The sequence below is a fragment of the Haliotis rufescens genome, unplaced genomic scaffold (assembly GCF_023055435.1).
Source record: "Haliotis rufescens isolate VD_foot unplaced genomic scaffold, xgHalRufe1.0.p SCAF_121, whole genome shotgun sequence".
Taxonomy (NCBI): Eukaryota; Metazoa; Mollusca; class Gastropoda; order Lepetellida; family Haliotidae; genus Haliotis; species Haliotis rufescens.
In genome coordinates this window covers 169336-182976 of record NW_025963804.1, presented here as the reverse complement: position 1 = coordinate 182976, position 13641 = coordinate 169336, and the positions used below count along the sequence as shown (strand labels likewise).

General features: G+C 42.5%; 1 protein-coding gene across 2 annotated transcripts; it reads left to right on the top strand.

Annotated features, from left to right (window-relative positions):
• Window positions 1–1109: 1109 nt before the first annotated feature.
• LOC124136252 (neutral protease-like) lies at window positions 1110–12713 on the top strand. Of its 2 annotated transcripts, XM_046502034.2 has the most exons (3): window positions 1110–1186; window positions 1440–3365; window positions 12473–12713. In XM_046502034.2, the coding sequence occupies exons 1-3, from the start codon at window positions 1162–1164 to the stop codon at window positions 12646–12648; spliced, it is 2127 nt and encodes a 708-aa protein (XP_046357990.2). In that variant the 5' UTR covers window positions 1110–1161; the 3' UTR covers window positions 12649–12713. The 2 variants fall into 2 exon arrangements, with proteins under 2 accessions (XP_046357990.2, XP_046358081.2); XM_046502125.2 differs by lacking the exons at window positions 1110–1186; window positions 1440–3365 and adding an exon at window positions 10267–10297 and having other exon boundaries at window positions 10553–12713.
• Window positions 12714–13641: the final 928 nt, after the last annotated feature.

Sequence of the window (13641 nt, the reverse complement as noted above, 5' to 3'; positions counted from 1 at the left end):
TCCAATGTGTTTTAAAGTTCTTGTGGAGTTTGTTGACATAAGGTTTAAAAACTGTTGAAATGTGGTAAAGTTGATTTCACTTTCAGCAAAGCATTCACTTCTTGCAGCTCGGTATCTGTCACAGATTGACAATATATGATACTCATCCTCAATTAGAGTTAAACCTTTGGAGTGGCAATACACGCACACACGTTTTTCATATGGGATTTTAGAATGTCTTCCAGTTTCAACTGCAAGTTTAAAGTTGTTACACCTGAACATGCATATTAATCTTTTATGATAAGCAGATATTTCACATGATAATAAGTATTTTTCTACATTAAGGAGAGATTTGTACTGTGAGTAATAATTGCATTTAGATGAGAGCTCTATGGAGAGATGCCAGTTTTGAGAAAGACAGTCATACATCCTCTGTTTAAATTTCATCATATTCTCGTACACTGGCCTATATTCAAGGTTATTAACAACCGTCGTTTATTGTCCTATAGTAGTACCAATGGTTAACCCCTTTATACAGGTTTTTATATAGCTAAGTGACTAAAGATAGAGTGACTTGGGATATTCGTCAGTTTCAACATCTTCTGTTATGTTGCATCGTGTCAGCTTGATGTTGGAGGAAATCCTGAAGTGAAGGTCCTAGACGTTTACCACTTTGGTGAAACCGACGAGCACTGGTATGGTGCCGATAACCGAGTAACATATCAAAACGTATCTGAGATTCGAACCCTATTTTATTTTTTTGGTGTGACTCTGTTACGATGCTCTGCACAACGAAGTACGGTACGACTGGGCCACCCGTGTAACCCGGGATCTGAGATAGGCCAGAAACATATTTTTGCAAACAAGGCACACCCGCTGACAGTGTTTACACTATGTTGCGGATGTTTAGATATACCAAGTAATGATTACATATATATTTTCCACCAGCACGTACAAATGATGAGAAACTTATGTAATCCGCACGTGTCTTATGTATCGAGTATCTTTGTGCTTTGTAGTACAAGAACGGAGTGTGGCGTATGAGATTATGTCCTGGGGTTATGATATTATGCATTGTTCTCGGACAAATTAATATGAGGACAGGTGCGTGTGTCGTGATGTCCATGGTGTATATAAGTCCAGGCTACTGGTCACTGGTCATCTCATACACTTGAGGACAACATGAAGTGTCAAATCATCCTGCTGGGTAAGTAATTTCAACATTATATTAAGACACATATATGCTCCAAGTAATGGTTTTGGAACGGGGACTTTCTCTATCAGAATAAATGCATCCATCGTACAATTTCGCGGACTAGATATTAATTGCAACGTTATTAATGTCAAACAAATTGCATTCAAAGTGAACATTAGAAAGGAATGAAAAACGTGTTTCATATAATATCACTTTGAGGTTTCAAATAGATATCTGATATATTCTACTTTTCTTGGTTTTTCAGGACTGCTGTCCCTCACAGTGTACACGACTGAGGCCGCACGTCGCTTTAACGTTGCTGGCGTCACTCAACGTTTGAAGCTTCGGTCTCATTTCCATGCCACTCGTGAGGAACTGCGTGCAGAGCTGGGGCTTCGTGGCATAAGCGCTATCGTCCCCGGGGAATCCCTCAAGACAGTTCGAGGCAAGATCAAGCAACGTCTACAGCAGACCTATGGGGGTCTGGAAGTAGTGGGAGGGAGCGTGGCCGCCGACGTCAACCCCAGCCTCGGTTACACAGGCGTCGTCAGCGGTGAACTTTTCACATCACTGGAGGAAGATATTCCCAACCCTGAGGATTGTGAGCAGACACGTGACACCGTCAAGAGGATAGCTTTCACACAGGAGGGGGTCCTAGCGTCTCAAGTCACCAAAGTCAACGTCAAGAAGAACGTCTACGTCAAAAAAGACGGCGTGGCTCGTCTGACCTATGAGATCAACTTCTTTTACATGAAGGGCAACAGACCCAGCCGTCCTTGCTACTTTATCGACGCCTGTGACCTTACCACTGTCCGTTCCTTCAACAACATCCAGAACAAAGCAGTAGAGAGACGTCAAGCTGTTGTACGACACCGAAGACAGTCTCCTGGGGATGATGAGTGTCCTGGCGAGAACACCACACCTGAACCAGAAACTACAACTGACAGTTGTGGCGGAGACCGACAAACTCAAGAACCCGTAACAGCCGCACCAACAACAGCAGGCCCCACTACAGCCGCACCTTCAACACCAAGACCAACTACAGCCGCACCAACAACACCAAGACCAACTACAGCCGCACCAACAACACCAAGACCAACTACAGCCGCACCAACAACAGCAGGCCCAACAACCTGCGGCAATCCTGCTAAAGGGGAGGGTGGAAATCTTAAAGTTGGAAAGTTCGTGTATGGCGTTCCTCCTTTGTGCCTCAACACCACCGTCAGTGGCGCCACATGCACTCTGGAAAACGCCTACGTCAAAGTGGTGGACTTAAACCAGGGTACAAATAGGAACAACCGCGCCGCCTCTTCCTACACATGTGCCAACGGTTATGACGACGCCATCAACGGTGCTTACTCCCCCGTCCTGGACGCCATGAACTTTGGCACCAAATCAGCCCGTATGTTTATCGAATGGTACACGATGACTCCCCTCAACTTCAAGCCAGTCCTATTTGTTCACTACAGCAATAACTACGAGAACGCCTTCTGGGATGGCAGCAGCCTGACTTTCGGCGATGGTCGAAGCACTTTCTACCCACTGGTTAACCAAGACGTTATTGCTCATGAACTTGCCCATGGTGTCACCGAACAAAACTCCAACCTCATCTACGACGATCAGTCTGGTGGTATCAACGAAGCCTTCTCGGACATAACAGGGGAGACAACTGAGATGTTTGCTCGTGGCTCTAACGACTGGTTCGTTGGAGCTGAAATCTTTAAAAGCAGCAATGGGGCCCTTCGTTACTTTCAAGATCCTTCTCGAGACGGGCGTTCACTCAAGCACACCAGAGACTACAACAACAACGTCGACGTTCACTACAGCAGCGGCATCTTCAACCACGCCTTCTACCAGCTCGTGGAGGTCAACAAAATGCCCATCAGAAAAGCGTTCGAATGCTTCCTCAGAGCTAACGTCATCTACTGGGGCCGATCAACGACCTTTGAGGAAGGCGCTTGTGGCGTCATGCGTGCTTGCTACGACCTCGGCTACGACTATCTGGAGGTAAAAAAATCCTTCCAGGTGGTAGGAATCACTTTCAGTGGGTGTCAGGAGCCGACCTTTATGGAGACGCTATCTGACAGCGAGACCCTGACTGGTCTCACCGTCTCCTCTTCCCATCGTCCCGTGTTTATGTTGACGCCTCCATCGGGAGCAACCCACGTCGTTGTGACGTCACCTACACAAGGTTACTCCATCAACATGGCCGTGTACGACAACCTGGAATCACCCGCCCCACTAGCCATGGCGACAGGCGAGTTGAGATATCAGCTTCCATCTGGGTCCCCGTCGCTGTACCTGCGTGTATCTGCTGAATCGGGTAACGACATCACTGACGTCAACGTTCAAATCACGTATGAATGATCGTCAATACATTACAGAAAAAATGCCCTGTAGCTTTCATTGATTAAAGTATATACAAGTTCAAATTATAGTTGTTTTTCATGAAATGAAAAAATTATTATCATCATGATATTTTAACAGGAGATATAATATTGCTTAGTAATATTGATGTAGCCGGTGTATGGGGACACAGGAGGCCCAATCGCCTGAAGCTATTCGCAGCACTTGTGAGCCTTCGGCATGGAATGATCCGTCAATGTTGGCTTCAAAACATAGCTTCGCCCTGATTGGGATCATCGACTTGTAAGCGCCATGTCCCTGTTTGTTCACTCACTCACTCACTCACTCACTCACTCACTCACTCACTCACTCACTCACTCACTCACTCACTCACTCACTCACTCACTCACTCACTCACTCACTCACTCACTCACTCACTCACTCACTCACTCACTCACTCACTCACTCACTCACTCACTCACTCACTCACTCACTCACTCACTCACTCACTCACTCACTCACTCACTCACTCACTCACTCACTCACTCACTCACTCACTCACTCACTCACTCACTCACTCACTCACTCACTCACTCACTCACTCACTCACTCACTCACTCACTCACTCACTCACTCACTCACTCACTCACTCACTCACTCACTCACTCACTCACTCACTCACTCACTCACTCACTCTACGTGTAGTGGATAATAACAATACTTTAAATGGGATCGTTTCCATGAGCTTTACATTAATATAATACACACACTAACATATTACACGCAATACCAAAATAGGGTTTCTTCACTGCCTCGTCGACTCTTCCATGTGTGTTCGCATACAATTAAAGACAAGGGCATCTATTTTTTGATTACTTAATACAGAAATTGCTTTAAAATTGAAAAAAACAATGTTCGCAGATATACTTGATGGCCTCAAAAAAATGTGTTTTGAACAATTGAAAAGATTCTTCGGCTCCAGCTTTCGAGTGAAAGGCATTGCATGTTCAGTGAGGGAAATATTTTTACTTCTATTCTCTAACAAAAATATAGCGCGTCACGAGTCTCATCAAACAAGAAACGTGTTTTTATGTTTTACGACTATTGCTGTTTGATCAAGGTTCAAACCATCATGGACTCATGTAGAGGTTTAAAAACGTTTGATGTGGAGGACATTTCCAAATAGGACCTTCAGTGATGTCCATTTTTTTACCACATGTTCCCAAGTTATCTTTACATCTATCGATGCTATAGAATACTTACCATCGGTTTTTTTACTACATGGTTGAATACTTCGAAGTCATACCGAACCAAATCATGAGATGTTGGTACCTTTTACTTTTTTCAAACTAATCAAGGCCAGACGACATTTGGAAGCAACTCACACAACGTGCGGTTTGTTTGCTCCAATATACGCACACGCATTCACACTTATGCACACATACTCACGCACGCGCGCACACAAACCATGACACACACATACTCACACATGTGGTGTCATGGTTAAATATACTCTTATGTATTAGGGCGGGCGGGTAGCCTAGTGGTTAAATCGTTCGCTCGTCACGCCGAAGACCCGGGTTCGATTCCCGATATGGTTACAATGTGTGAAGCCCATTTCTGGTGTCCCCCGTCGTGATATTGCTGGAATGTTGCTAAAAGCGGCGTAAAACCATACTCACTCACTCTTATGTTTTATTAATTTTACACATGAGGGTAGGGTTTTCTAACCAATTTGTCAATTCCCAATCACTGGTTGATATGAAGCAATGGGTCCTTATGCATGACATTAGACTCTTAATTTAATTTCACATGTTTGTGGCATGGTTTTGTATGACTTAATTGTGTCCAGTTTATCATCGAATATACAGAAAAATGAAAATGAAAACAAACAACCAATTAAACAAAACTAACCTCAACTAGTTAAAGGATAAAAATATAGTTCCTTTCTCCTGCCAATGGATAGCCAGTGATACGATTTGTGCAACGTTACACCTCATTTCAGTATCAGAATACAGTAAACTACGTGTATAACGAACTGACGGTTATAACGAACCTATTTGTTTGTTCCGATCATTTCCTGTACATTTACTGCATGTGCTTATAACAAACTACGGTTATAACGTACTGATATAAGTGGCCCCTTGGAGTCCCTTATAACCCTAACCTACTGTAGTTCAAAGATTCATCATCTATTAAGGATCTTTTTCTTAGAATTTGTTATCTTTCAATAATTGTTTCTTTAAAAAATATTTAACTTATTCATATTTTTATTTTTTTGGTAGACTTTTTGTAAATTTTATAATATTGGTTGCGTTTAATTTGTATCTTAGATTTTTAGTGTCTGTATCTTAACCAGGGTTGCTTTTAGACAATCCTCGTTTATTGTCCACTCTTCAAGCTTATAGACAATCCACGTTCATTGTGCGATCTTCATGCTTATAGACCATCCTCGTTTATTGTCAAATCTTCATGCTTATAGACCATCCTCGTGTACTGTCCAATCTTCATGCTTATAGACCATCCTCGTTTATTGTGTAGCCTTCAGGCTTATAGACCATCCTCGTTTATTGTGTAGTCTTTGAGCTTATATACCATCCACGTTTATTGTCCAACCTTCATCCTTATAGACCATCCTCGTTTATTTCCAATCTCCATGCTTATAGACCATCCTCGTTTATTGTCAAATCTTTAAGCTTATAGGTCATCCACGTTTTTTGTCCAATCTTCAAGCTTATAGACCATCCTCGTTTATTGTGTAGTCTTCAAGCGTATAGACCATCCTCGTTTATTGTCCAATCTTCATGCTTAAAGACCATCCGCGTTTATTGTCCAATCTTCACCCTTATAGACCATCCTCGTTTATTGTCAAATCTTCAAGCTTATAGACCATCCTCGTGTACTGTCCAATCTTCATGCTTATAGACCATCCTCGTTTATTGTGAAGTCTTCATGCTTATGGACCATCTTCGTTTATTGTCCAATCTTCATGCTTAAAGACCATCCTCGTTTATTGTCCAATCTTCACCCTTATAGACCATCCTCGTTTATTGTTCAATCTTCATGCTTATAGACCATCCTCGTTTATTGTTCAATCTTCATGCTTATAGACCATCCTCGTGTACTGTCCAATCTTCATGCTTATAGACCATCCTAGTTTATTGTGTAGCCTTCAAGCTTATAGACATCCTCGTTTATTGTGTAGTCTTCAAGCGTATAGATCATCCTCGTTTATTGTCCAATCTTCATGCTTAAAGACCATCTTCGTTTATTGTCCAATCTTCATGCTTATAGACCATCCTCGTTTATTGTCCAATCTTCATGCTTATAGACCATCCTCGTTTATTGTTCAATCTTCATGCTTATAGACCATCCTCGTGAACTGTACAATCTTCATGCTTATAGACCATCCTCGTTTATTGTGTAGCCTTCAAGCGTATAGACCATCCTCGTTTATTGTCCAATCTTCATGCTTATAGACAACCCTCGTGTACTGTCAGATCTTCACCCTTATAGACCATCCTCGTTTATTGTCAAATCTTCATGCTTATAGACAATCCTCGTGTACTGTCAGATCTTCATGCTTATAGACCATCCTAGTTTTTTGTGAAGTCTTCATGCTTATGTACCATCTTCGTTTATTGTCCAATCTTCATGCTTAAAGCTCATCCTCGTTTATTGTCCAATCTTCACCCTTATAGACCATCCTCGTTTATTGTTCAATCTTCATGCTTATAGACCATCCTCGTGTACTGTCCAATCTTCATGCTTATAGACCATCCTCGTTTATTGTGTAGCCTTCAAGCGTATATACCATCCACGTTTATTGTCCAATCTTCATGCTTAAAGACCATCCTCGTTTATTGTCCAATCTTTACCCTTATAGACCATCCTCGTTTATTGTCAAATCTTCATGTTTATAGACCATCCTCGTCTACTGTTCAATCTTCATGCTTATAGACCATCCTCGTTTATTGTGTAGCCTTCAAGCTTATAGACCATCCTCGTTTATTGTGTAGTCTCCATGCTTATAGACCATCCTCGTTTATTGTCCAATCTTCATGCTTATAGACCATCCTAGTTTATTGTGTAGTCTTCATGCTTATGGACCATCTTCGTTTATTGTCCAATCCTCATGCTTATAGACCATCCTCGTTTATTGTCCAATCTTCATGCTTATAGACCATCCTCGTTTATTGTTCAATCTTCATGCTTATAGACCATCCTCGTGTACTGTACAATCTTCATGCTTATAGACCATCCTCGTTTATTGTGTAGCCTTCAAGCTTATAGACCATCCTCGTTTATTGTGTAGTCTTCAAGCGTATAGACCATCCTCGTTTATTGTCCAATCTTCATGCTTAAAGACCATCCTCGTTTATTGTCCAATCTTCACCCTTATAGACCATCCTCGTTTATTGTCCAATCTTCATGCTTATAGACCATCCTCGTGTACTGTCCAATCTTCATGCTTATAGACCATCCTCGTTTATTGTGTAGCCTTCAAGCTTAGAGACCATCCTCGTTTATTGTCCAATCTTCATGCTTAAAGACCATCCTCGTTTATTGTCCAATCTTCATGCTTATGGACCATCCTCGTTTATTGTGTAGTCTTCAAGCTTATAGACCATCCTCGTTTATTGCCCAATCTTCATCCTAATAGACCATCCTCGTTTATCCTCCAATCTTCAAGCTTATAGGTCATCCACGTTTTTTGTCCAATCTTCAAGCTTATAGACCATCCTCGTTTATTATGTAGCCTTCAAGCTTATAGACCATCCTCGTTTATTGTGTAGTCTTCAAGCTTATAGACCATCCTCGTTTATTGTCCAATCTTCAAGCTTATAGACCATCCTCGTTTATTGTGTAGTCTCCATGCTTATAGACCATACTCGTTTATTGTGTAATCTTCATGCTTATAGACCATCCTCGTTTATTGTGTAATCTTCAAGCTTATAGACCATCCTCGTTTCTTGTCCAATTTTCAAGCTTATAGACCATCCTCGTTTATTGTGTAGTCTTCATGCTTATAGACCATCCTCGTTTATTGTCCAATCTTCAAGCTTATAGATCATCCTCGTTTATTGTGTAGCCTTCAAGCTTATAGACCATCCACGTTTTTTGTCCAATCTTCAAGCGTATAGGTCATCCACGTTTATTGTCCAATCTTCAAGCTTATAGATCATCCTCGTTTATTGTGTAGCCTTCAAGCTTATAGACCATCCACGTTTATTGTCCAGTCTTCAAGCTTATAGACCATCCACGTGTATTGTCCAATCTTCAAGCTTACACACTACCCTCGTTTATCGACCAATCTTCAAGCTTATATACCATCCAGGTGTATTGTCCAATTTTCAAGCTTATAGACCATCCTCGTTTTGTCTGCAACGTTCGTGATGATAGACTATTCTCGTACAGACAGACAGACAGACACATTTATTCAGTAATCAGGCCTCCAGCCCATAATACATATTGATATAATGTAGATCATACATGCTTATATACTATGGTGTTATGTTAAGACAAATAGTTTTAGAATACGTTAGAATAGTGATGAGTTAAGTATATTCATAACTTTAGATAGGAATAGTCCAATGTATTTTAAAGTTCTTGTGGAGTTTTTTGACATAAGGTTTAAAAACTGTTGAAATGTGGTAAAGTTGATTTCACTTTCAGCAAAGCATTCTCTTCTTGCAGCTCAGTATCTGTCACAGATTGACAATATATGATACTCATCCTCAATTAGAGTTAAACCTTTGGAGTGGCAATACACGCACACACGTTCTTCATATGGGATTTTAGAATGTCTTCCAGTTTCAACTGCAAGTTTAAAGTTGTTACACCTGAACATACATATTAATCTTTTATGATAAGGAGATATTTCACATGATAATAAGTATTTTTCTACATTAAGGAGAGATTTGTACTGTGAGTAATATTTGCATTTAGATGAGAGCTCTATGGAGAGATGCCAGTTTTGAGAAAGACAGTCATACATCCTCTGTTTAAATTTCATCATATTCTCGTGCACTGGCCTATATTCAAGGTTATTAACAACCGTCGTTTATTGTCCTATAGTAGTACCAATGGTTAACCCCTTTATACAGGTTTTTATATAGCTAAGTGACTAAAGATAGAGTGACTTGGGATGTTCGTCAGTTTCAACATCTTCTGTTATGTTGCATCGTGTCAGCTTGATGTGGGAGGAAATCCTGAAGTGAAGGTCCTAGACGTTTTCCACTTTGGTGAAACCGACGAGCACTGGTATGGTGCCGACAAACCGAGTAACATATCAAAACGTATCTGAGATTCGAACCCTATTTTAGTTTTTTGGTGTGACTCTGTTACGAAGCTCTGCACAACGAGGTACGGTACGACTGGGCCGCCCGTGTACCCCGGGATCTGAGATAGGTTAGAAACATTGTTTTGCAAACAAGGCACACCCGCTGACAGTGTTTACACTATGTTGCTGATGTTTAGAGATAACAAGTAATGATTGCATATATATTTTCCACCAGCACGTTCAAATGATGAGAAACTTATGTAATCCGCACGTGTCTTATGTATCGAGTATCTTTGTGCTTTGTAGTACAAGAACGGAGTGTGGCGTTTGAGATTATGTCCTGGGGTTATGATATTATGCATTGTTCTCGGACAAATTAATATGAGGACAGGTGCGAGTGTCGAGATGTCCATGGTGTATATAAGTCCAGGCTACTGGTCACTGGTCATCTCATACACTTGAGGACAACATGAAGTGTCAAATCATCCTACTGGGTAAGTAATTTCAACATTATATTAAGACACATATATGCGCCAAGTAATGGTTTTGGAACGGGGACTTTCTCTATCAGAATAAATTGCATCCATCGTACAATTTCGCTGACTAGATATTAATTGCAATGTTATTAATTTCAATCAAATTGCATTCAGACTGAAAATTAGAAAGGAATGAAAAACGTGTTTCATATAATATCATTTTGAGGTTGCAAATATATTTTCTGATATATTCTACTTTTCTTGGTTTTTCAGGACTGCTGTCCCTCACAATGTACACGACTGAGGCCGCACGTCGATTTAACGTTGCTGGCGTCACTCGACGTTTGAAGCTTCGGTCTCATTTCCATGCCACTCGTGAGGAACTGCGTGCAGAGCTGGGGCTTCGTGGCATAAGCGCTATCGTCCCCGGGGAATCCCTCAAGACAGTGCGAGGCAAGATCAAGCAACGTCTACAGCAGACCTATGGGGGTCTGGAAGTAGTGGGAGGGAGCGTGGCCGCCGACGTCAACCCTAGCCTTGGTTACACAGGCGTCGTCAGCGGTGAACTTTTCACATCACTGGAGGAAGATATTCCCAACCCTGAGGATTGTGAGCAGACACATGACACCGTCAAGAGGGTAGCTTTCACAAAGGAGGGGGTCCGAGCGTCTCAAGTCACCAAAGTCAACGTCAAGAAGAACGTCTACGTCAAAAAAGACGGCGTGGCTCGTCTGACCTATGAGATCAACTTCTTTTACATGAAGGGCAACAGACCCAGCCGTCCTTGCTACTTTATCGACGCCTGTGACCTTACCACTGTCCGTTCCTTCAACAACATCCAGAACAAAGCAGTAGAGAGACGTCAAGCTGTTGTACGACACCGAAGACAGTCTCCTGGGGATGATGAGTGTCCTGGCGAGAACACCACACCTGAACCAGAAACTACAACTGACAGTTGTGGCGGAGACCCACAAACTCAAGAATCCGTAACAGCCGCACCAACAACAGCAGGCCCCACTACAGCCGCACCAACAACACCAAGACCAACTACAGCCGCACCAACAACACCAAGACCAACTACAGCCGCACCAACAACACCAAGACCAACTACAGCCGCACCAACAACAGCAGGCCCAACAACCTGCGGCAATCCTGCTAAAGGGGAGGGTGGAAACCTTAAAGTTGGAAAGTTCGTGTATGGCGTTCCTCCTTTGTGCCTCAACACCACCGTCAGTGGCGCCACATGCACTCTGGAAAACGCCTACGTCAAAGTGGTGGACTTAAACCAGGGTACAAATAGGAACAACCGCGCCGCCTCTTCCTACACATGTGCCAACGGTTATGACGACGCCATCAACGGTGCTTACTCCCCCGTCCTGGACGCTATGAACTTTGGCACCAAATCAGCCCGTATGTTTATCGAATGGTACACGATGACTCCCCTCAACTTCAAGCCAGTCCTCTTTGTTCACTACAGCAGTAACTACGAGAACGCCTTCTGGGACGGAAGCAGCCTGACTTTCGGCGATGGTCGAAGAACTTTCTACCCACTGGTTAACCAAGACGTTATTGCTCATGAACTTGCCCATGGTGTCACCGAACAAAACTCCAACCTCATCTACGACGATCAGTCTGGTGGTATCAACGAAGCCTTCTCGGACATAACAGGGGAGACAACTGAGATGTTTGCTCGTGGCTCTAACGACTGGTTCGTTGGAGCTGAAATCTTTAAAAGCAGCAATGGGGCCCTACGTTACTTTCAAGATCCTTCTCGAGACGGGGGTTCACTCAAGCACACCAGAGACTACAACAACAACGTCGACGTTCACTACAGCAGCGGCATCTTCAACCACGCCTTCTACCAGCTCGTGGAGGTCAACAAAATGCCCATCAGAAAAGCGTTCGAATGCTTCCTCAGAGCTAACGTCATCTACTGGGGCCGATCAACGACCTTTGAGGAAGGCGCTTGTGGCGTCATGCGTGCTTGCTACGACCTCGGCTACGACTATCTGGAGGTAAAAAAATCCTTCCAGGTGGTAGGAATCACTTTCAGTGGGTGTCAGGAGCCGACCTTTATGGAGACGTTATCTGACAGCGAGACCCTGACTGGTCTCACTGTTTCCTCCTCCCATCGTCCCGTGTTTATGTTGACGCCTCCATCGGGAGCAACCCACGTCGTTGTGACGTCACAAGGCAACTCCATCAACATGGCCGTGTACGACAACCTGGAATCACCCGCCCCACTAGCCATGGCGACAGGCGAGTTGAGATATCAGCTTCCATCTGGGTCACCGTCGCTGTACCTGCGTGTATCTGCTGACGTGGGTAATGACATCACTGACGTCAACGTTCAAATCACGTATGAATGATCGTCAATATATTACAGAAAATATGCTCTGTAGCTTTCATTGATTAAAGTATACACAAGTTCAAATTTAAGTTGTTTTTCATGAAATGACAAATTATTATGTGATATTTTAACAGGAGATATACGATTGCTTAGTAATATTGATGTAGCCGGTGTATGGGGACACAGGAGGCCCAATCGCCTGAAGCTATTCGCAGCACTTGTGAGCCTTCGGCATGGCATGATCCGACAATGTTGGCTTCAAAACATACCTTTGTCCTGATTGTGGTCATCGGCTTGTCAGCACTATGTCCCTTTTCACTCACTCACACACTCACTCACTCAAAATATACTCCACGCATAAGGAAATTAACATGTGATCTACGTGCAGTGGATAATAACAATACTTTAAATAGGATCGTTGCCATGAGCTTTATATTAATATAATACACACAATAACATAATACACGCAATACCAAAATAGGGTTTCTTCACTGCCTCGTCGACTCTTCCATGTGTGATCGCATACAATTAAAGACAAGGGCATCTATTTTCGCAGATATACTTGATGGCCTCAAAAAATGTATTTTGAACAATTGAAAAGATTCTTCGGCTCCAGCTTTCGAGGAAAATGCATTGCATGTTCAGTGAGGGAAATATTACTACTTCTATTCTCTAACAAAAGTATAGCGCGTCACGAGTCTCGTCAAACAAGAAACATTATTTTATGTTTTACGACTATTGGTGTTTGATCAAGGTTAAAACCATCAAGGACTCATGTAGAGGTTTAAGAACGTTTGATGTGGAGGACATTTCCAAATAGGACCTTCAGTGATGTCCCTTTTTTTACCACATGTTCCCAAGTTATCTTTACATCTATCGATGCTATAGAATACTTACCATCGGTATTGTTTACTACATGGTTGAATTCTTCGAAGTCATACCGAACCAAATCATGAGATGTTGGTAGCTTTTACTTTTTTTCAAACTAATCAAGGCCAGACGACATGTGGAA

Bases quoted from the DNA above. Each gene is read 5' to 3' on its own strand.
- LOC124136252 (XM_046502034.2), top strand. From the start codon at position 1,162: ATGAAGTGTCAAATCATCCTGCTGG. The intron at 1,187-1,439 runs GTAAGTAATTTC...TTGGTTTTTCAG, and splicing joins GTGTCAAATCATCCTGCTGG to GACTGCTGTCCCTCACAGTG. The intron at 3,366-12,472 runs GTTACTCCATCA...TGACGTCACAAG, and splicing joins TGTGACGTCACCTACACAAG to GCAACTCCATCAACATGGCC.